This window comes from Glycine max, chromosome 16, assembly GCF_000004515.6.
Source record: "Glycine max cultivar Williams 82 chromosome 16, Glycine_max_v4.0, whole genome shotgun sequence".
Classification (NCBI taxonomy): Eukaryota; Viridiplantae; Streptophyta; class Magnoliopsida; order Fabales; family Fabaceae; genus Glycine; species Glycine max.
Window position 1 is genome coordinate 29372560 of NC_038252.2, and position 26497 is coordinate 29399056.

General features: G+C 29.7%; 1 protein-coding gene across 1 annotated transcript; it reads right to left on the minus strand.

Moving 5' to 3' along the window:
* Positions 1 to 16677: 16677 nt before the first annotated feature.
* On the minus strand, positions 16678 to 17915 carry LOC102669125 (uncharacterized). The gene has a single exon (XM_006599299.1). The coding sequence runs from the start codon at positions 17581 to 17583 to the stop codon at positions 16894 to 16896; it is 690 nt and encodes a 229-aa protein (XP_006599362.1). The 5' UTR covers positions 17584 to 17915; the 3' UTR covers positions 16678 to 16893.
* Between the last annotated feature and the right edge of the window lie 8582 nt (positions 17916 to 26497).

Here is a 26497-nt window from a genome sequence, read left to right on the forward strand (position 1 = left end):
TTCTTTTGCATTGGTCACCCGAGGAAATTTATTATTTTGTTACTTTGTACAAAAAGTATGGAATTTAAAATATGACGCATGTATAACCATGATGTAGTTTGAATTTTGGAATGCAAGTTTGAGACACAAATTGCGAACAATTTCTGAAACGCAAGACTTATGAGTGTGTGCAAAGGGAGTGTATTTTTTTTGGGTATTTTTGGGGGAAAAGAAATCAAAAGGGAAGTGTACTAGTAATACTGGTAATAGCAAAAGCCTAAGAAAATTGGTAAGACCAATTTAAGCCCAGAAGGTAGTCAAATACTTCAAATGTAGATTTGAGGCTTATCTCCTTATAGACTAAAGCAGAAGAACAACTTGCTGGTAATAGGCCCTTACCAATACCCGACTGTTGCTAGGTGCACCCGAAAATATAACTTGTGTACCCAGCAACTTAAGTGAAGTGATAAATATGTCCTTCACTTAAATTTTAAAAACCAGGCTCCCTCTTCTCTCCCTCGTGCATTCTGTATATTTCGCCGCAACGAACCTTCTTCCTCCTCCATCTCTGCGTTATCTTTATCGTGTCACCACTGTTGTCAGCCTCCATTACATCCATTAAGATGGTCTCCACCACTGTCGTGCCTTTATGTCGTCAAGCTAAGGTTTTTTTTTTCATATAACACATACGGATAATGCATACGGATTATAAATATTTTATTTAGAATTTTTTAAAATAGTTAATCTATTTAAATAAAAAAAGATTATTTTCATTTTTTTTGAAATAGTTATTGTTTTTAATTATAAATATATTTATAATTATTATATATTAGTTTTTTTGTAAAGAAAATAGGCAAGGAGACATATTTTTTGTTATTTTATTTAATTAATTAAAAATAAAATTTTAAAATATATATTAAAACTTGTTTTTTATTTATGAATTATTAAATTGTAATTGATTGAAGTATTTTTTAATTTTTGACATAAACTGTTATGATGGTTTAAATGTGCAGGTTATGATTAAAACACGAGGTTTTGGTTGGGCTTTAGAAAGAGTCCTGGGGAGAGAAGATAATCGTGATTCAGATGAAGCTCCCCAGAGACAAAGGCACACAACATCCGCATGTAGGCAACGAGAAACTATCCTTGTTGCTAAGGATGTTCATCACATGGATATGCAGTTGACGAGGTCTTCCAACAACCTCAAGAAGTAGTTGTTGATGCCTAGGGTTTTCCCAGCGGACCGCATGACACGTCAATTCTGATTGGCTATGTTGATCATGTTGCAGTCATTGTCTATAATGAAGAGGTATTTGTATTTTTAAATAAGTTATATTTCAATAAGTATTTGTTATTATTGTTAAAATTATTAAATTCATTTTTTTAGGACCATCCTGAATTGAAGTTATCTTCCCATGGAAGGAAAGTTCAGAAATTCGGGAGCTTGATGTAGAGATTAAAGGCTTAGTTACTACCACAAGATTAAGTTTTCTTATCGCATGTTCATTGGACACTGGCTATCAGAGACTTATATAGGCTTTTGCAGAGAGATGACATAAGGAAACTAGGAGTTTTCATCTTCCTGTAAGAGAAGTGACCATCACCCTTGATGATGTAGCCTCTTTGCTTTATCTGCCTATCATAGGCGCCTTTCATAGCTTCGAGACTTTTCATGTTGATGAAGTGGTGTTAATGTTAGTGGAATTACTTGAAGTCAGTGCAAATGAAGTCAGAGCTAAGACAATACAATGTCATAGGGCATATGTACGACTATCATGGCTACAAGACAATTCCTAGACCATAACAAAGCTAGAGGCGGTAAGAGACAATGGTCTCTTAAAAAAACCTATTACACATGCACAAACAATTTCAAGTTATTATAACACAATTAATTTCATAAATTAAAAAATAGGATTATGATGAATATACCTAAATAAAATGATTATCATACACGTGACCGATACAAATTACGCGATGTACAAAAGAATCTGTTAGTGGTTGACTTCTAAGAGGAAAAAATTTCATGCTTTGTTGAACATACACAAATACAAGGATAGCATTATACCTTGATGCAATGACATATCCCATGTCGATTATATTCATCTACTTATCCATGGTAACCTACATGTTACAGTTATACATATTACATTTATTTAAACTAAATTTTAAGTAAAAAAAATAAAACATAAATTACATGACATGGATAATCCATCAACAAGTAGGGACCTCTTTAATTCCTCAAATTTGTTTATGCCACCAAGGAGGTTGATATACTCATCAGGCCATTTGGCAAGTTCTTTAAGCAATTGGTTGTACACCAAAGACCATGAATCTTCACACATACCTAATAAGGCAACAATTGTACGATATCTAGAGTTACCATCAACTTTAACATCGACAAAGTTTTCAATGGAATGGTGAATGCAAGGATAAAACTGATCCAACATCGGCATAGTCCTTCTTGGAATTGCTTGTTCAGATGATGATGCACTATGTTTGACTGAAGAATTACTATTTTGCACAAAATGTAAAGCATCAACATACTCCCAGTAAGATGGATCACTCTTTGTTGATCTTTGGTCATTGGTTTCTTTTGAGCACCTTTGGTATTGACCTTTTCTAGAGGAGGACACATAGAGTTTAGATCAGGGTAGGCAATTTTCCAGAGTTTACTCTTTAGAGTAACTTTGCCACAAACATCAAGCTCTTCAAATTACTTGGATATGGTTTCCATCTCTTCGGTTATGCTCACTTGGGGCTTAGATAACCCTTGGTTTGAAAAACTCAGCCTCCGCCAAAACATATGGATTGTCTCAAGTGGTATGGTACCAACAACATATTAGGATAACTCACATGCACATGGAAGATCGTGAGTAATTCTCATGACACATCCACAACAAGAAGGGTTTTTGCCAGCGTACCTTGATACCATGCCAAGTAGTCTATGGTATAAGATAACTTTAAAAACATGTTCAACCACATGTGTACTTGTCTCAAATGATACCTTAATTTAAGTGTGTTGCAACAAGTTCATGTTGTTATAGCTTCCCAAACACTACACAAGTCTCCAAAGCTATTTTATAATAGTCTTTTTAAGGTCCAATGAGAACATTCAATCCTACATATGAAATACACAAAAAATAATAAACAAATACAAGTATTTTTATCCATTAATTTCTAAACCCTAATAAAAATATGACAATTTTCATACCTGTTTGTTATTGTGTTTCCTAAGTGCATCACCTTATTTGTCCAGACTTTAACAAATTCTTTTTTATGGGGAATTATCCATGTTTGGTTAACATAGTCAACAAACATTGACCATGATGAACAAGAAAACTCAAACTTCTTAAGGCAATCATCGATCTAATCCTCAAAAGGACAATCAACCAAACTCCCCCAGACATCCATCATATAATCTCATGCATTTTTTTTTACCAATTATGAATTTATATTTTGCCTTGACATTCTTGTTAGTGTGAAACCTACACAACAAGTTGGTACACTCAGGGAATACAATTTTCACTGCATTTATCAATGGTGGGTCTCTATCGGTAACAATAACTCCAAGAAGGGCATCATGTCTTAGAAAAAGACCTCAAAATCGTTCTAAAGTCCAGACCACATTATTTAGACGGTCTCCTTCCAAATAGGCAAAACCAATAGAGAATGTCATCCCCATTGGTGTCACGCTTATAAAGTCAAGTAACGAGAGTCTGTGCCTATTTGTTTTGTAGGTACTATCTATAAAAAAAATACCAAATTACAAGCATTGCATAACTTCACTGCATCATGATGACACCAAAAGATATCACATACTACATCTTCATCCTTTAATCTATACGAATAAATATATTGATCTCGTTCAAGAAGCTTCATTAGTTGTTGCATTTCAATATCACTGCCTCTTATGAAAGAACGATATGCACTTCTTACATTGTATATTTGTTTGCTTGTTGTATAACTATTGGTATTATATTCCTTTAGCATTATCAGAATATTTCTTAATTTCACCATTAACTTTGTCATATCGGCAATAATTATCTTTTCATTTTTAGTCAATCGACCAACGTATGGATGTCCAACTAATGACTTTATCATTTCATGATTGTGACTCCCACACATTTACTTCACCATCCATCCTTGACATCCAACCACTGGTTTCCCACGAAGCTTAAAAGGACACCCACATTTTCTACTGTCAGTATCTCTTATAAAATACTGACCACTCATTTTACTACCAATTAAGACAAATGAAGTTCTTCCTCTCATATCAGTATTTGTGTCTAACCTCATAATCACCACCACAAATCTAATTTCATAAGCAATATATCAAGCCTAATGCAAAACATCATCTCGGGTAGTAAACACCTACAATGCAATCAACACAAGTTTAATTTTTAAGGGACATTCGTTTAATTACTTTAATAACAATAAATCATATCAATACCTAAGAAGTATTGAACACATTAAAATAATCAATATGTTCTTCATTCACACTAGCTTTGTCTTGATTTTGTTCATTCATATTAACTTCTTCAGACATTATATTATCATATATCCATTGATTTTCGTTCATCTTAACAAGACATTCAAAAATTTCAACATTACAAACAAACAACCCCTAAGCCCATCATACATATACCATCACACAAAATCCTACATAATTTTTTACTGCATATAATATTATAAAACATTAAAATTGATAACCCTATATATTAAAAACCAATAACATCAACTTTTTCTACCTAAAATTGATAACCATATAATAGATAAAAAATTATAACCTAATCATTTGTAGTAAAATAAATTATATTATTCAACTTAATTCTAATTTATGAAATTATAACCACCAAAAACAATCAATTTTAGACCACAACAACTCAAATAAATTATACATAAATTACAAGTGTAAATTATTTTACAATTAATATCATTTCCAAAAATATAAAAATAAATACTTATAAATTAGTTATCAATCTACACTTATTTTAAAATATTTAAAATAATAATACGAATTACATTTCAAATAAACAAATAATTTTTTTATACACATTAATTTTAGTAACAATCATATTAATATATTTATAATTTAATAAAATTTCAAAAAATTAATATTTATTTTCATTAAAAAAAATTAAAAATCCGTATAACTCATACGGATTCTTTAATTTATATTTTACGCAAAAAAAAAAAAAACAAATAACGCCGACATACTTCTGAAGTACCTCCTTTAACAACCAAACCAACCCCGTCACAACCACCATTGACTTACCTCCGTAAAAATTTCACCTCGACCGAAGCGACACAATGCACCTCTCACAACAATGAAAAAACTAGAAGAAACCGAGAAAATAAAAGAATGAATGCGAAACCGTAAAATAAAGTAACTTGAAAGGAAAAATAAAGCACTAAGGGTATTATAGGAATCATGTTCTATTGCTGGGTGCACAAGTATTATGGTTGGTGCACCTAGCAACACCCCAATACCCTTATGGTAGATGGACGAAAAATTGGCTGCATCGAACTTTCTGATCCTCCTCAGAGGCTGTTGCTTTCTGGACTTTCACTTTCACTTTCTGCACTTTCCATTGTATTCAAAAGCCCATTTCAAAAAAATATATTTATTCTCATGTTATATTTTTTCCTCACATCAAAGTTATATGCACACTTTATAGAACAAATCCGAATGATATTGAACTCGGTTCACTTAAACAAAGTCTCGGGTTCAAGTCTTATGGATAGAAAAAACTTAATTGGGAGAAGAAAATTTTATTAAAATTGATCAATTAAATTTTCCAAAAGAGTGAGTGTTTCGTACCAATAACATGTTAAAAAAATACACGCTTTGCACTCGAGGTGTATTATTAACGTGTTTAGACTTATATATAACTAAAAGAGTATTCGTTATTTTTCTTGCAATTGGAAGGTGAAATTGAATAGTTGATGTGGGTTTATTATTGTTAAGCACAGAAACTACTGCATTTTTTTTGTTTTTTTGAAGAAAAAAAAAGCTGCTGCATTGTTTGTGACGGCACATTATATTTATAGGCTACCCTAATAAAAAAATTATTTATTTTTAGAGAATTTAATTCCTCGAATTTTTTATTTTATATTTTCTGACGAGAGACGTTCTGTAATATAATATTTTTTTTACGGTGAAAAACAATCGACTAACAAAAGGAGTTCTGGTAACAATTATTTTTATACGCACATAGAAGGCTCTCTCCAACTCGTGAAATCAGTTGTGTCCAAATCACCAAGTTCATTTATCCATGAAGTCATTCACTAGTTGACCTGCTGAGGTACATGAGTGAGGACTACATTCCACTGATTCTGAATCAAAATGCAAACAGAATCCAACACCTCTACATACGGATGCAGATCAAAATTTGTTTATAAATTGAGAGGTCTTCTGGAATATTAAGGCTTATTTTTAAAATATAAAACTCAATATTTAAAAGAGGAAAAAAAATAACAAAGGCACTTTCTGCATTATGTGAGAGTTTATAAGTGATTTGTGATAGTTTTGTATTACAAATATGAGTGTTAAAATGGGCTTGACTCGCCATCAACCCATTTAACCAACTTTCTTTGACGGGTAGAGATATTAACCCACTAACAAATGGGCTTTTAACGGGGTTGGCCAACCAACCAGGGCAATAATTATTTTAATTTTGGAATTAGGATAATAATAATAATAATAATAATAATAATAATAATAATAATAATAATAATAATAATAATAATCTATACCAATAAATAAAGAGATACATCATGATAATCATCTTTTGGTCTTCATTTTTACAAGGACTATTTTATCCTTCAAAATTTACATTTATGTAACCACCCATGTTATATAAATAAGTAATTACTTTATGTAAATCGTTTATCTTCTTCAAAACACAATAATTACCTACATTTTCATTTTTTTTTATGAACGAAGTCACAACAAATGCTCTACACTACAGTTTGGAGCAAGTTTTGGTTCAACGTGGAGGAATGGCGACGACGAAGGAAGACTACGACGGCACAGAGATGGACTACACAAAGTCCCACTATAGGAGCACCGAGGAGGACTGCAAAGAAATGTACATAAATATTTTCTTTACAATTTTTGATAGTTTTCAAACAAAAATGTTTCGTGTTAATGCTATTAAGCAAAAGTAGCTAGCAAAACAAAGGAAAAAGAATTGGGCATTGATGGTTCACTATTTCCCCACTTTCTCACTCTCTATAAGGATGGTGAGACAAATAATCTCTAATGTGTATATATTTTTGATAATCATCTCTATTAAACCAAATTTAAAACTATCTACTTTTTATTTTAAAATTCATTTTTATTTTGTTATTTGTTGATTTTAAAACCAAACATTTTTTAATGTGTTCATGTACCTTCTTTTTAATCTCTAACTTCATTTTAATTTCTTAAATCTACCAACTAATAATAAATGGATTTTTAAAATTTACCATTTTTTAATTTAAAACTCATTTTACAGATATATTTACAAATTTTAAAACTACCCATTTTTGTTTTTTTGTTTTTTTTTTACAGAACTCTTTTTTGTTAAGATTTGTTGATCATATCTACTCATTTAAAAAAATAAGAATTAATTTAATTTTAGATATTTGTTAGTTTTAAAATTGATTTTGGTTTTATACCTGCTTACCTAAAGACTTTTTATACTAGTGTTTGATTACTAACATTTATTAGGGATTGTTTTAATTTTTTTGGTTGGTTTACATAGTTTGCAGTTTTTTAAAGGTAGTTTGTAGTTTTTTTAATATTTTGGTTTCCTTTTATAGGTCAAAGAAGAAAAAGAAAACAAAAATCATATATGTGTCATGTCATATAGGTTTAGAATAAAGATCCGTTGTATTATAAATTTAGAAACAATTGATTCAAAAGTTTTGTAATTAGGAAAAAGAAAAAGAAGTTAAAAGATAAATATGATAAAATAATTGGCTACTGATTTGTATTAATTATCTAATTAATATATGTTATTTTATTGTATTTAAATTTGAATTTCTATGTTAAAAATGAACATAATATTGATCAATAATCAATAAATATTTTACAACATATTCAACAAACTTATAAAAATTAATAGTTAAAATGTGAATCTAATAGAGAAAATTATAAAACATCTCATGATCCAATATTCTTATTTAAAATATTAATCTTGTTCAAATTCATCTAAGAGTTTCATGTATCATAAACTAATTTAGTATTTTATGCTATTTTGTTAAAAGTATGTGAAAAAACAAGGTTTTTAAATATAAAAAAGAAAAAGAAGTACCAAAAATTAAATAATGAAAAAAAAAATTAACAATAGAGAAAGAATTTTTGGAAAGTAATATGGGATATTTGTGATATAATTTATTGAGTTAGAAAAAATATATACATAGAATTATATTATTTATTTACATTTTTATTATAAATGATGATAAACGGTGGAAGCATAAAAATATACTTCTTTCATTCCTATTCATAATATGCAAGTTCACATAGCAATTTAATAATTAATTTTTAACAATTTATTTTATTAAGTAGTTATATTATTATGTAGTTACAATGCATAATAAGAAAAATCGTTACAATATATTAAATTTAACACAACAAAAAATACAATAGCTTAATAGAAATGAATTAAATTAGAAAAAAAAATAATTTAACACAAACTAATATTCACAATGAGGTTTTTTAAATTTAAAAAAGAAAAAGAAGTACCAAAAATTAAATAATGAAATAAAGAAAAATTTTAACAATAGAGAAACAATTTTGGAAAGTGATATGAGATATTTGTGATAGAATTTATTGAGTTATAAGAAATATATACATACAATTATATTATTTATTTACAATTTTAATTATAAATAATGATGAATAGTATAAGCATAAAAATATATTCATTTCATTCCTATTCATAACACTCAAGTTCACATTCCAATTTAGTAATTAATTTTTAATAATTTATTTTATTAAGTAGTTCTACTATTGTGTAGTTACAGTTTATAATAAGAAAAATTGTTACAATATATTAAATTTAACACAACAAAAATGCAATACCTTAATAGAAATGCATTAAAAATTTAACTCAAGCTAATATTGACATCCATTAGAATATGAGATATATTATTTTTAGCACAAAAAAAAATTACATAAAATATCAAATTTAACGTAATAAAAATACGTATATATAGAGGCACGACAATGCCTGTGTTTATGCTAATAATAATAATAAGTAGTGTAGGATTTCAAATTTGAATTTACGTTGTAAATGTGGTGTTGTGTTTAAGACTCAATATGCTAATGATGATGATGATGATGATGATGATGATGATGATGATGATGATGATGATGATGATGATGATGATGATGATGATGATGATGATGATGATGATGATGATGATGATGATGATAAACTTTTTTAAAATTAATTAATTTTCATTTTTTTCAATTATTTATTTATTTATTTCTTTTTTGACAAACAAGCTCCCCAACCAACTCTTAAATGGGGCGGGCTTCATTTTTAAGGCATATATTTTTTTTAGACGATTCTTAAATCATATTATGTAAGTACAAAGTGGGTTAACTCATCCTAACATTTTGGAAGGCTAATGATGGGATGAACCAAAACATGTGCTATTTCTATACCAAGAAAAAATAGATGAATTCTATCAAGAAAAATTGTGCCTAATATATTTGTACAACATTTTATAGAAAAGATGAGATATGTGGAAAAAAAGAAAAAAAATTGATAAGATAGATAATGTAATATGGATAAATAAAAGAAAAAATATATTATAAAAGTATCATAAAATATGTTGTATAAATGAGATAACTCTTTAATCAATAGCCTAAACTACTTAATCATATAGAAAATTATAAAATATATAATACAAAAGCAGTGTCTTGATTTGGTGTAGAACAAAGATGGAACTTTCCTAAATTTTTCAAAACTTATTTAATCATATAAAGAGAAGTGTTACTAATATATTTTGGCACACACTCTTTCTAATACACACTTTACTATTAATTTGTTAAAATTTATTAAAAACTGTAAAATTAAAAAGAGACTCATTAGACTCATTCATTAAGAAATAGGTCCCACAAAAAATTAAAACTTCTAATAAATTTTAATTAATAATAAAACTGTGTTCAAAATAATGTGTTTTAGAATGTAAGTATTGCTATAGCATTTCTCAACATATATACAAATTGTTAAGTTGATATTTCTTAGTCCCCATACGTTATAACAAACAAATGTTTGGCCAGCCCGCTAATTTAATCTCTGTTGCGCCACTTCCATACGCATCCATCCCAATTAAGGGCATTTCCATGTATCCAAAGCCAAAATCTTTAGAGCAATTAGAGATTTAGAGATCAAAATAGTGCATTGTTTAAAATCATTACGTGTCATTACCCTAGCTAGGAATTTGCATATTCAATTAATACATTGACATTCTATAAACTCCAATAATTATTGTTGCATGACTTTGGGGACAAGTAATGAATTGAAGACTCTTGTCCATGCATGGATAGTCTAGGACCCCTAGGATTTTGCAGGTTCACATTCTTAATTAGTTGCCTCTATCCATCTTTCAAATGGATAGCATATTAGTGAGGTTAATTAACAAGGCTTAGCTAAATTGTCAACAGAATTGAAAGCACGTTCAAAAATTAGGTAAAACACTAGTAATGGGTGAATCTGTTCTACGAAAATGACTGCCACCTTAGGCACAATTTAATTCAAATTTCTATCTACAAGTAAAATATTTATGCGGTTCATGATACTGGCAAATTACAACATAGTAAAGAAAAGGAAATTGCAAGCATGCCACCGCAGGACCAACATCCCTTCATTATAGGTGATACCTTTTACCCTGCCTTTATGTCAGCCCTTGAATACAAAGTAACAAAAGTCTTATGCATCGTTGAAGGCCCCACCTTAGAGAATGAGACTTGCATTAAAGACAAAAGGCTATTGAATAGAGAAACCAGCTTATCATGAAGGCTAGAGTAGTAACTATATTTAGCTTCTCCTTATGAACTACATAAGTCTAGTTGGTGGTGGTGAATTATTGCTTGATTTTCTTGGTTTGAAATAGCAAAGAGGTGAACCACCAAATACTCTTCCCTCTTAAAACTGTGCTATTCAGATGGACAATTTTGTGCTATTATTACTCTACTATTTCAAATACCAAAAGATGAATAGTGTACTACACAAAGGAAAATATAGACATGACAACCAATTGAAACATTCAGTCATTAGTATTGCTTTCTTTCGTATCCATCAACAACATAAAGTTAGGACATGCTTCTGTTTCAATAATAGTGTTTTTCTTTTTCTCACAGAATAAAGGAATTTTTAAGAAGCAGTATCACATTTTGGAGTGTCTGGTGTTTCAAATCATATTCAAGACCATTGCTAGTTTTGCCTCTTCTGTAGGACAAAGTGAAAGGGAATTAAGTCTAGCATATTTCCAACACATGTTTCCATTGAGAACTGACTTAATTTGCTCCCCTTTCGGCATAAGAAGCTTCAATTTACTTGGAATTAGTTAATATATCTCCAATAGTTGGTTCAGTGTATGCAATGACCAAGTTCATATAGTTGGTTCTAAGTATGGGATGACTAAGTGTATATTTGGTTTGAACAATGATATTTGGACACCAACATTTTCCAACATCTAATTAATACTTATCATTTTTCTTTTCCTATCAAGTCATATCACATATAATACATATATTCTTTTCTTTTATACCTCTCATTAGGTGTTGATTGACATTTTGGGTATGAAGGTATCCAAGTATCATTTTTCATTTGATTTTTAATTGTGAATGGGAAGCCCTTTATGTACGTTCAAAAAGCAAAATTGTTAAAAAGAAAAACGCTTAGTTATCATTTAGATCCAATTATTATAAATTGTTTTTTCTCAATTGTCTTAAAATTCAATTTGAATTTGCTTTTGCAAAATAAAGATTTTTAAACTTTAATTCAAACATACCCGTACGTGATAACACACAATTAATCCTAGAAGCTTCTCCATCCACTTTTTCTGATTATTGAAACTAGAAAACCATTTATCACATAATAGCATCGATCTAAACAGGAGAGGAGAACATGGATTATTTAATTTGTATGCAAGAAATAGTGTCACAAAATCTGTTAATGTTAATACCCGATAGTCCTAAAGTGTAATGATTATAATGGTCTGTCTAATGGAGATCATTCCAACCAAGTAATAAACCTATGTTTGAAAATTAATTAGATCATATATGTTTCAATTCAACTATCAACCCCCTTGTCAGTTACTTAGTTCGTCATAATTTCTTGCTGCACTCGGTGTGCCGTACAAATGACAGTTTTTCCATTTCTGCATAGTATAATCGAATTTTTTGTGCTTGTTTGTTTTGTTTTACATTTGTATTTATTTACTATTATTATTATTTTCCATTTGAGTTGCTTCACATGTAAACACAGTAATCCTATCATGTTCCCTCATACTAAAAAAAAAACACATTGGGACTCAAAATGTGCCTGATGATACAAATACAATCATGTTCCAAAGCTTTCCATAACTGGATGATCTATGTCACTGCTGGAAGATGAGCCAGCGTTTCCTTTGTCTTTTATACCCGTCCCTTTCCTTGTTCTTGCTTGGTGGCTCTGGGAAGAGATGTATCTGGCAACACTCTGACATGATGATTTCTCTTCCTATGATTGGTAACTGTGGCTGTATGAGGTACCAACTTTAAAAAGATAATATGCTTGCAATTTTGGGTATTGGGATATTATTTGTATGGTAATTATGATAAAGATGGGTGATATTGCTTTGCAGTCTTTGTTGTTGATGAATGATGACTCAGGGAACCTTATTTTCACTAATAAAAATGAGAATTTTCGTGCTGGTTAACTTACGAAATTGGATTAATTAGACCGTGCCTGTCGACAAATAATATAAATTTGAGCAAACTTTTGTCTGAACCTAAAACATAATCATGACTTGGTCCTGTTTTTATGTGGTTTAATAAGGGAAGTGGGTTTGGGAATATAGAGCTTTTCAAGCAAGTGGGTCCCTTTTAATAGACATAATATTAGAGGAATGTGAGGGGGGGAAAGGTAGTAACACCCAACATTTGAGCCTCAATTATTCTTCCTCTCAAAGTTAAACACCTTCCAATTTTGCTTTCTTTTGAATGACTATGGAAGGTTTTTTTTTTTTTTAACTTTACTGTGATTGAGGATTCCAATTCTAAAAAAGGCCTTTCTCTGTCAAAATTTTCTCCAACCAATAGATAAGAGCAGCTGCTGGTTTGTTTAATGCTTAATGCTTTTGTCTTTGCCTTCAATAAAGTAATAGTCCATTGGTACCCACCACTAAACAAATCATTAAAACAGACACCAAATAAACTTCATGCATCTTACTCTTTCCGTCTTATATAATTTATTCTTAAAGAAATTTATATTTCATATAAAATATTGATTATATAAGTTACAATGATCAAATGACTTTGTTTGACAAAAACACTCTTATTGAAAAAAGTTAAAAAAATGTATTTGTAAATCCTTTTAAGTATTTAAGTGAACTAATAAGTGAAATATTTTTAGACAAATTAGTATTCTCTTAATTATCAAAAGTGACAAATGTTTTAAGGCAAACTATTAATATAGTGTGTGATAAAATTGATGGATAACTTTATCTCTAAAATATATGATCAAATATTTGATTTTTAATCCATGTGTATGAAAAAATATCTGTTAAAAAAGACTAATATCTCATTTTGAAAGATTAATTATTAAATCTCAATCAAGAGATACTTGGGTTCAAAAAAAAATATTTTGAGACAAAACAAAACACTTAAAAAAATAAATAATATCAAACACAAAAAATTAATACTTCTTCTCAGTCATGTAAAGAGTAAAGTGAAAAGTTCCCTCAAGTAAATTAATTCATGACAACTAAATGGGTGATAAGGTATTAGTTAGCTAGGCACGAAGACTAATGGAGGTGGTGGTGGTGTCGGAGCATGCCCATTCTCGTGATCACTTCCTTTTCATTTTTCACTTTGGCCAGCTATTTCTGCCATGAATTTAATGGAAGTAAAAGTTGCTCCAGAAGTTGGGAATTATATAAATCCAACCAAGAAAACTAACCCAACCACTGAACCACTCCAATAGTGATTGTTTGTGGAAGTAATCATGACCATCCCAATAAGTGGCAAAAAGGAGGAAGAGAAAAAAGGGCATTTTGGAAAAACGGAAAGGTTTTGGCTGGCAACATAAACAAGATTTTTATCAAAAGATTATAATCTCTTGACAGAAAGAAAAAGTGTTTTTTTTCCTAAAGAGATTACATAGCATAAAAGGGGGTACTATGGAAATAATAGACACTTATTAGTTTATATAATGACCAACGCATAATTTCACAATGATTGGGGTTAATTATCCACGGGAGAAACCTTTTGCCAAAGAGGGGGCGGGGTGGGGAATGCAATGTGGTAGTAACTTTGTGTGATTGACAAGACAATCAAATCTATTCTATAGTATTACGAAAGTGATTGCAATAACTTCGTAGGAACAAGGCTAAATCAAGTTGAATAGTTAGCTATGATCAAATAGCATTATGGCAAGGCAATAATAAGATTGTATTGCTTGTTGACGAATTTCTGTTTCTCAATTGTGGAAAATGGGTGTTTGAAGCCAGTAATTTATTTACCCAGTACTTTTGAAAGAAAACAAATGTAACCAATGTTTCGTTTTTACTTAGAGTTTTATAGGAACAAATGTAACCATGTGATTCATCAAATAATTTGAAGAGTGATATTTTTTTAGAAAACAACAATAAAACATAAATTTGCAATTATTTTACAAGAATTTGTCATAAGAAGAAGAAATTTAATAAGAAAACATTATATCGGTAAAAGAAATACAGATAAATGATGCATAATTTTTCTGGAAATTGTTGTGTTGATTTATTTAAAAATTGTTGATATAATTCACAAATAATTATGAATCATAAATAAGAAAATATGCAATTATTTTCACATGAATTTGTTATAAGAAGAAATTCAACAAGAAAAAGTTATGTAGATAAAAGTCACGCAGCAGATAAAAGGTGCACAATTTTTTATAAAAAATTCTTATGTTGATTTAGTTGAAAAATGTTGATATAATTCACAACTACGTTAATTTTCTTCGTTTAATAGGAAATATGTTTTTTATTTCTCTCCACTTTATCTTGTATCTAAAAAAATATACCATGAAAGTGTAAGTAGATACTCACTTAAGGAAAAAAAATATTATTATTATTAAATAAAATTATGTATTTTGATGAAAATATTAAAATTTGATTATTCTAAAATGAAAGCATATTTTATGGACTGAATGACATAGCATTATAATTAAAGGAACTTAATTGACGTCATTTAAAATAAGATTTCTCGTAATATTTATATAGAAATGTAATTTACATTTATCATGTGATATCTACATAGATCTCATTTGTCTCCTGATGTGCCACATCATGAGTCAATGCATCATGTCAGTATTTTCATTGAAAATAACATGTTTTACTTAACTAAAAATTTAAATTAGAGTGAGAATTGAAGATACCAAATTGATTGTTTGCTCATTAAAAAATCTATCAAATGGGTGAGATTTAAACTCCAAGCCAACAAATCACTCGGGTAACCAACAAATAATTCTATTGCTTTTTATTTTAAGAATAATTTTATTACTTTAACAATTTATATAAAAATAATAATATTTGAGTGATGATTTACTTTCTGGATATATTCTATTGCATGGAATGCGAATAACGAGGGAATTATTGGTGACTCATCCTACGTTGAAAATATTATAATTGAACCCGTTTTCATGGCTTCCTTTTCCTTTGCAACTCTTCCAAGTAGAAAAACCAAATGCTCTACAAAATTAATTTAGACCTAAATAGGGTAAATTATGATCATGCCCATAATAAATCACTTCACAACTAAACAAAAGTTTATTGTCTGACTATAATAGTTACAGTCTACTATATCTAGCTGTTTAGAAATAAATTGATTTTTTTAAAGATTATCAATTTTTTGTAATAAAAGGTTATTTAGTAAGATTAAGTTTCTATGTATAGACGAGCGCACCTACATTTGTTTTAACATTTGGATGTAGATCTTCTTGTATTAGGAAAATTTTTGATGTTCTCTAAGTGCGGATTATACCTCGTTTATTGTTGTATTATTTTAGGTTTAATATAATTTACATTTTTTCCAAAAAAAAAATTAATCATGGATATATTAGTAGATGATAAACCGAATAGACTAGACAGTAGGAAAATATTATCCAATTATGCTTCTTTTTCTTCTTCTTTTTTTCTGGATGCTACATGAACTAATTAAGCATCATCAACCATTCACGTTTATTGGGAATACAATTCCATTCCTTTGCTTTTACCACAATCAAACAAGCAAACATTTATTTCCATAAAAGTTCTGTTTCCCTCTTCATAGCTACTAACATTAACAGTAGAATAAGATCAGCATTCATTCCAATTCTCGATCAAATCCCTCATTATTATCATCAAATACACCTCATAACATATTCTTCAGTTCTACTACTATTATATTATCTCCACGTATTTTCCACAACTTATTTTCCGCAAAACACAATAATCGTAACAATTACACACGCGTAATTAATGATTAAAAGATAAACTTATAATTGAGGGTCAAAATATCAAAATATATATATATCAACACTGTACGCTACAGTTAATTGGATCAGAAGGGAAACGAGTAGTGCCTTGTAGTATTATATTTAATATTATCTCTCTAATTTTGTTTTTTTTTGGAATGGATTTTGATTATTGAACGCATTTCTTTTATTTATTTTTTTCCCTAGGTTTTAAAATCTACGAGGGATTCTGAACAACAATGGCGGAAGACTCTTCTCGCAGAAACCTCAATTGCTTCGCGATGAACGCTTCTATGGCGCGTTGAAACTCCTCATTGCTGAGCTCATCCTGCGGGTACAAAATTTCCGGCAAGCACTCGCCCCTCTTCTCGGTCTCCGACCGCCGCAGCTGCTTCCGGCGCGGCAGCTTCCCGGCGGCGTCCACCTTTATCTTCTCCGACTGACTCCTGCGGTACTTCGCGGCCGCTCCGGCGGAAGGCGCGTCATGCACTGTCTCGACGATGACCTGCTTGTCGTGAAACTCGGGCTCTGGCGGTGGCGGTGACGGCGGCGGTGACGGAGGCGCGTGAGGTTCGGTGACGGCAGTGCGTGTGTGGAGGAACTCGCGGTAGAGTGAGTCGGCGGAGTGGGGGGCGGAGAGGCGGCGGGACTGGGCTAGGAGGGCGGCGATGATGGCGTTGGAGACGGCGAAGACGACGAGGGGGCTGGCGGCGAAGGCGATGAGGCGGCGGAGGAACTCGGCGGAGAGTGCGAGCGCGAAGGGGAGGCGCGTGAGGATCCACGAGAGGAGAACAAGGACGAGACAAAGTTCGAGAATGCGAAGGGCTTTGGAAAAGACGGCGAAAATGTCGTTGTTGTGTCTTCGAATGGCGTTGGCCTTCTCAGCTTTCAAGAGAAACTCGTCCATTGTTTGATACAGAAAGAGACACTAACCAAGTGGTGTGAATAGAAAAGAAAAGAAAGGGTTGGGTTATGTTATGTTATGTTGGTTTGGGTTTTTAATTTGGTGGAAGATGGAAGAAAGATGAAACAGGGTGAGAGTGGAGTGAAGAAAGCATAAGAGTATGAGAGAGCATGGAGAGTTGGTGATGATCGTACAGAGTTGTTTGTTGTGTCTCAAACTTGGCATAATAAGTGAACCTTCTTTGAACACAAATGTTGGGTCTTATATAGACTCTGCCACATCTGGCACCTACATACATTTATCTTTCATCCTAACGCATCAATGTCTATTTATTATTATTATTATTATTATTTCCTTTTTTATTTGAACTTGAAAATATTTTTCGTAAAATAATTGAACAGGAAAATAAAAAGTTACATCTGATTTTATAGCTAATTTTATACAATTAATTAAGCTCATATATAGTTTTTGTTGGCGGTGGAATGTGATTCTGGGAATAAACATCAACAGGTGCATCCATCGTAATGGTTTGAGTCTCAACAGCAATATTGTCTACAATATTATAGATGAATGTAACTACATTTAACAGAAAAAACTAACAAAATTAAATAAAGGACTTAAAAGAGAAATTTTGAAAATTTTAAGAAACAAATGGAATGATTTTTTTAGGACTAAAATCAATGAGAAGGACCAAAATCATATTTATCCTTTTGAAAAGATAGCGGAGTCCATGCCACACATAATCTCCTTTGTTGAAGTGTGAAAAAAAGAGTGAAAAGAAACATTGTGTACCAAAGTCCCCCCTCCTCTCCATGTGCTACTTGTGCCATTTTCTTGGTTGTGGACTTCTTCTCTTGCGTTGTTGCTCATCTTTTTGGTGAGCTATATATTGTTTGTTTATGTTTTTGTTTTTGTCATTGTTGTGTTACTCATTTGTCCTGATGTTTATATGCTTGAATTTGACTTTTAAAGTAATTATGCATATAAGCATAATCGATTATGCTTTGCATATGTAACATTTTGGACACTCACAAGGGTGGAGAGTGATCATTAGTTCAAAAAAAAGAGATGAGACATACATAAGGAGAGACTCTTGGCAAACTTCCAATAAAAGGCTCACATGAATGAATCAAATACATACTAGAATGAGAAAAATCTAAAGGTTGTGTATGTATAAAATTGTACGATTAAAGATAACTTAAAGGAACAAATTAACATTATCTATACCAATAAGGTGCATATACTTTTCAGTAATTCATAACTTAAAAATTTTATAACTAAATGTGTTTGACTTAAAGTAATTATGGAATGAATGATTCAGGAAAGTTTCTTAGGAAAAGTATAAAAGAGACCAAAGCACGTTAAAAAGTCTTATTTTTGTTAGTGGAAACAACCATCAATCTTGAAACATAGTCTTGATCGGTTGTGTTTAAAAAATATCATAGAGAAAAATTTTGACAAATAGGTATAAGGATAAAATGGTATTTATATTAGTCATATACTAACAAGTCTTTAGTCCAAGTAATATTGGATTCAGTTTTTTAAGGAATATTTCAGGTTTAAATTTTATAGATGAAAAATTATAGTTGAGAAAGGATATCCCACTAAAGGTGGTTATCAAGATTTCCCTACATAGATTAATCATATGTAAAACTAATGAATATTTTACACCAATGTCATAGGGACCCAAAAGTAATTTCACAATTTCATTTTCACTCTATTTCTCTTAAAATTAATTTTTTACTCTATTTCTTTTGAATTTATTTTCTTTTGCTTTCTTACCTACTTATTTTCACTTTCTTTATCTTTTTCGATCAATCCTTTTGTTCCATTCTTCAATAATCAAAAAGATATTTTTCAATCAAGTTTATTTTTTTTCGTTTGAAATTAGAACTCTTCTATTATATTTTTGTTTACTTTTATTTATTTATTTTCTTCCATCATTCTTTAACTCCCACAACCTCTTTACCAAACTCAATGTTAGGGCTATGTTTAATTAAAATTGGAATTTATTTAAAAACTTACAGGAAAAGGATCTATATTAATGTTATAAGTTTAATTTTAATTAAAAATAATTAAAATTTTATAATAAATGTTATCCTAATTTAATATTGAGAAATGCTACTATATCCCTATAGATTAAGGAATTTGGTATAGTTGAATTTTATAACATGTATTATATCTTCTTGGTCTAATCCATAGAATTATCGTGATGTAAAATCATGTTATATTCACAGGAAAATAATTTACTTAAACAAAAAAAAAAATCGTATTAGATTCGTACAAAAATATCTTGTCTGCCCATTAATTCTTTTTCTCCATATTAAAAAAAGAAGAAGAAAAAACTCAACTCAGATCCTTGCCTTCTTTTTTTGTTTCACACAAATCCGTATATCAACCCAACAACTCATAGACTAAAATAGAGAATGATATAAAGTGTGGGCACTAAATTTTAATTTAAAGAAAATGCTTCTAATCATTTTTCAAAACAAATTAGTGCATATTGGATAAGTGTATGCAAAACTCATTTGGAATAAAATTAATTTTATAAAAACTATAATTTGAATTGATTTTGAAGTAAAACGATTTATAGTTTGGTATTTTTATTCTAAAATCAAATCAATAATAAGATTTAAATAAGCTTTTCTATTTAACGTAGAAACTATTTAATTTGTTTTAACTAAGTATTAATTTAAGACTTAAAATCAATCATCAAAACTAAAATCAAACATGTAAATATTTATCTCAAATTATATTAAATAATAAATTATTCAATTTAAAATTTTAAACTAAACTCGAAATTGAGAGAAGTGAGGTTGGAGACAGGAAAACCCGGGGGAGCCACCTAGCCAATCTGGAAAAGTTTGGATTAAAACTATCCACGGTTGAGAAGTGGGGGGACCAGCTAGAATGTCACGTCTAATTATCTAATTACAAAAATAAAAGATATCCTGGGAGAAGATATGATATTTATAAAATAAAATTGCACAATAACTTATAATATACTTTATATTTCAATCACATTACATGCATATTAATTTATTTTATATTTTTTATTTCTTTCTTATTTCTATAAAAAAAAAATTTACATTTTGATTGGATGACTATAATTTCGCTTTTTAAAGAAACATGTTTTTATATCAACCAATTAATTATATATGGTGTTAAATAATTTTTCTTATATCCAATAATAATATATAGTAAAAAAAAGTTAATAGAAATACACTGTAATTCCATCTGAAGTTTATTTATATATATGGTAAGAAATATGAATACTTATGGTGTATTTGGTAGAGATAAAATAAAAAAGAAGGAAAATTTTCGTGATAAAATAATAATAAAATTACATCACAATGTTTTAAAATAGTCAATGTAAGAAAGACTTTACCATTACATCACAATGTTTTAAAATAGTCACTGTAAGAAAGACTTTACCAAAATATTACAATTCTTACTTCTTAACCCAAGATGTTAATCTCATAACAAAATATATATATATATATATATATATATATATATATATATATATATATATATATATATATATATATATAAAGACAAAAATAATAAAATTTAACTATAATGATTGGTCATTATTTTTAGAACTGAAATTTTTAAGATGACATGCTATATCATTATTCAATATAACGCAATTTTTTTCCACTCATGAAAGAAATATAAATAATTAACCAAATTTTAAAAATTGTGATGTAATCATATTATTATTTTATCATAAAAATGCTACATTTACATTTTTTTGTCATCATTTCTTTAGTATAAAATATTTATCAATTTTAATGAAAATTAGCTAATTTGTGCTAAAAAATCACATTAACCATCGAACCCAAAAATTTTATTACGAAAATTAAATTTAGTTCCACTCATATCAATATGACATTATATTTAAAAATAATTAAAACATGGTGATTTAATGACACAAATTTTACGTCATCACTAGCTAGTAAGTCGTTAATAATAAACTGTAATTTTTATATAAAGTAACCAAAACCAATCACACGTGAAAGAAAACTGACCAAACTACATATAATATATATAGTTTAGCATAATAGCTTGCATAAAAAAAGTTCAGCATAATAACAAATTATTTAATATACTTATTTGCAAGTTGCAACCATATTAATTAATAATTCCTTCGTCCCCAAATGGTGTGGAAGATACGCAAGATAGCTGAAGATAAAACTCGTACTTATGGTCAAAGAATATATTGAGAGTCGATTTATGGTTCAAACTTCAAAGAATGTTTTTCATTTTTATTTTTTGGTGTGGAATATATTTCATTCTTCACCAGCTAGCTGATAGAAAACAATTAAAGGGGGGATTTTGAATGAGAGGTAATGAGAATCAGTCTTCGTGAAGGGTGTTTAGATAAGATGTGGCATTTCACGTGAGGCAATGTATTAGTGACAGTGCAAGCTGAAAAGTGTTACAGCTTTTGCATTCTGTTCTTGTACTTTATTGTAAGAGGAAACATTCTATTTCTATGTTACCATTATCAATACCAATAGCATCGTTAATTAGTGTTTAAAAAATGGAAATTGTAAAAAAAAGTCATTAAAATATATATATTCGGTTGATTAAATTAATTTTTTTTATAATGACGTAATGCGGTGATATTTATTTGTCAGGTCGTATAAACAATTTGACATTATGTCTTTCAGAACTAACTTTATTTATTTTTACTATGATTTTCTTCTAAACAATGGTTTTTACCAAGTCAACTGAACGTCCTTCTTCATATCACGTGGCTGTGCAGTGCCCAACTTGAAACATTCCACGCTTCAAATTTCAATGGTTTTGAGCTTTCTATGTCACAGCTCCATCTCTACCACTAAACTTATTATTGTAACTAAAAGCATCGACCCTTCTTTCCACTTGGTTACAGTTAGGCGAATCTATGCCCCAAATAAGCATTCATTCACAGATTGCTATATAGTGTTATAGTTAATTAGTATGCGGATAAGAAGAATACGAATAATCATTAAATTTTGCATGTATAGGTAAAAAGAATATATATAAATCTATAAAGTTTTAAGAACTCCAGTAATTCTTGCATAACTTTTAATTCATATGAGTAATCACATATTGATAATCATGCTATAATTCAAAATTTTAAACCTTAAGTTTATGGATCTTATCTTTATTTATATGATGTTAAAATTTATTATTCTTATACGATGTGAAATTTTATCTCACACTTGTACTCCAACAATCTTTTCCTTAAGTGTGAGTTTCTTTCATATAATGTGGTCTCTCCTTCGAGCATAAGTCATTATCATCAAGGAGTATTTCATGATGTTCATTATAGCTCACATGCTCTAGATGCTTGTACCACTGCGAGACACATCGCTTAGACTCACCGTCAAAAAGAATTTTGATACAAGGATTCTCAGTGGAGTCGCTAAAGACAATTCAAATTTATAATTTCAAATCTCTAGGATATTGTTTAGATTTCAAAAAAGATATTGTCTTATTTTTGGGATGTTGTTTAGAATTAAAGATATATTATGTAAATTAGAGATTTATTCTTTCTTTTAATATTATGATGCTAGGTCTTAATATAGATGTTTTAAGATGAAAAGAATTACCCAACTTAAAGAGGGGCACCACCTAGGCAAGAGAGGTGGTCATGTTGAGGGAAGGTTTATAAGTTTGTCTTAAAAACTTATTTTGAGGTGATCATGGATGTAAGGATGAGGGTTCGAACTACATTAAATAAATTTGTAATTTTTTTCTATTTCGTTTATGGTGTTGTCTCTTGTTCTTGGTTGTATGTTTTTTGAAAAATAAATATATGAGTATGTGTTTGTCAACAATTGGTATAAGAGTTGAATGATCTTGTGACCTCGTGACTAAAGGGGGGGGGGGGTGTTCCAATGGAAGTAGTTGCCGTTACAAGTCCAAAAGTGTCACCATTCAATACTTGTGGAGAAAATAGGGAAACATATATACCACATAATTTTGTGCAAGCAAAGGGAAAGCATGACGAGCATCTAAGAAGATTGAAGATGAAATTTAATTTTAATTGAGGGAAGGATTGTTGGGAGACAATTCAAAATTGTAATTTCAAATCTCTAGGATATTGTTTAAATTTAAAAAATGATATTGTTTTGTTTTTAGGATGTTGTTTAGAATTAAAAATATATTCAATAAATTAGATATTTATTTTCTCTTTTAAGATTATGATGCTAGGTCTATATATAAATGTTCTTAAGATGAGAAAAATTATTCCACCTGAAGAGGGAATCACCACCCTAGGTGAGAGAGGAGAGTTATGTTGAAGGAAGGTTTACAAGTTTGTCTAACTTATTCTAAAAATTTGTTTTAAGGGGATTATGGATGTAAGGATGATAATCCGAATCACGTTAAATAAATTTGTAATCTTTGTTATTTCGTTTATAAGGTTGTCTCTTTTTTTTTATTGTATGATTTTTTAGTAATAAAAATATAAGTATATTTTTTTTCCCAACAATCTATATCATATTAAATAATGACAGTTTTCTTTTATTAACTTGAAGTAAGGTTTTAAGTCACAATTATTAGATAACAATTATGATTGTAATCAAGATTTCATTGTGATTCTTATGACGTTATGGGAACATTTGGTAAGTGAGGAGTTGTTGGTTTTCTAGGAATCATAGGTTGAAAATTTAATTTCTCATATTTGGTATGAATGTTAAAAAAATAGTATTTTTGGAAATATTTTTTAATCAATTTTTCCTGAAAAAATTTTCATGAGAAGCGTGAATCTTATTTTCTCAAGTTTATTTTTTTTACTATACTAAAATTATTATGTTATTTTTTATTAAATTATACAAGGTGATAAATAATTAAAATAATCAAAAAAATATAAAAATATATATAATTTTTTAATTCTTAGAAAATTTAATTAAAAATTATGAATGATCAACAAAACAAATTTTATTCATTCCAAAAAATTATGATTCTCGGAAATGAATTTTTTTTTCCCTTGTCATACGTCCCCTATGGGTTATTACGTACCCCTATAATTCTTTGGTCCATACAACAATTATTCTGTAGAGGTATCGCCATGAATGCAGTCGCTAAGTTGCCGAGAATAAGCAAATCTTGATGTTTTGGCTGATATCACAAATTTAAAACCTTGACTTGAATATTAAACAACGAACTTAGACTCACGCATGCTATATAGGAATCCTCCCTCGATCTCAAACTCTCGAGAGATTTCGGATCTCCTGATCCTGAGTTTCCTCTTGACATGAACCCCATTTTAAGGGGAAGATAAGCTTCATGTCTTAGTCATGAGTGCTAGACTTGTCTGACATTAATGAAGGATGATTACCATAACAGGAAGGGTCGACGTAATTGAACATCTTTTGAAGTTTTCAACAACTATCTTTCGTATAAACATTACATTAACTACACTCGCATAATATATTTGACTGTTTTTATAGTTGTTAGGTCCGCAAATTTGATTAAGTTTAGGACATGTGTACAACTAATTATGGCTTTTGTGGGTCCTTTGTTATGACTTTGTTTTGTTCATGGGTTGGGTACTTCTTCCCTTTAATTGAATTTTAGTTTGTTCGCTGATAGAAAAACACATTGTCTATATAACTAATTATGATTGCCAAATTAACTTAATTATCCATCATGTTCATGAGATTATGGACAAAACATAAATATTGCGTATTTTTATATGATAAATTTATTTTAATATTACTAGCTCTTCTTTAGTCGATGTTTCTTATCTTCAATTCGATCACCAGTTTATAATAATGATAGCAACAGCTAGAGTATAATTCAATTTCCACTTGCACGAGACTTGAGCACATAGAAATAATTGCATGGATTTGAAATTGAAGGGGCCAAAATTTAATTAGGAGCAGTGAAAAAAAAAATCATTGTGTGTCTGTCTGCTTTGCGAGGACCGTACTCGATTGCACTTGCTCCTTGCAAGTTGCAAAAAGGGAACCTTTTCGTGTGTTCCATGCATCACGTGGCGCTCAAGAGAAGCACAAAAGAGGGGCCAATTCAAGACGTAATAATACTGTAAGTTTTTTTTTTACTGAGATTATTTTATTTTACTGTTGGAGCTGCAATTGCCAGAGACTGACAGTGTCTGCTGCCTCTCTCTAAAATTGTAAGTTTCTTGTTTCGTTGAGTTCCAATATTTTATTTTCAGTCCTTTTTCCTTGTGATCATGCAGTGTAATTGCTACGCCTTTTCTTATTTCACTTTTCTACTGTTGTACTCAGAACATCACAGTCCTTGTCACATGAAACTTTTCCATTTACAAAATCTACTATAAAATAAGTTCTTTTTTATGCACTAATTATCCACTCTCTATAAGAAAATTCCATATTTGTATAGAATTCACACCTAACATTCACTACATTCATATCTGTTTTTTTATTAGTAAAAATTAAATATGACTATTACAAAATTTATAATAATTTACTTATTTTATCTAATCGTTTGAATTAAATTTCTTTAATACATGCAAAAACATTTTGAATTTAAATAAACTTTAGAATTTAAATTTCATGCATAAAAGTGTTTTTTTAAAATGGTTGCACTAGAATTTTATCAATTGAACTGTTAATTACTATTGATTAAAACATGTCTCTTATGATGTACTAGCTTGCTTTAGGCTACTGTTTCGTTCTAAATTATAATTAATTTTTGTAATCTGTATTGAATTGGAGATGTCACCTTAGAAACTACACCTTAGCTTTGTATATCTACTAGACTTTCTCCGGTCTTCACCTGTGACGAAACTAGCTATCGATCAAGTAGTCGCATCAGATCGATTGACAAGATATTTCAAAATTTAAAATTTTGATTGCATATTCAATGGGATGCAATCAATGTGTGAAGCTGAATTCTGAAACTAGGACTTTGACCACGGCACCCTTAA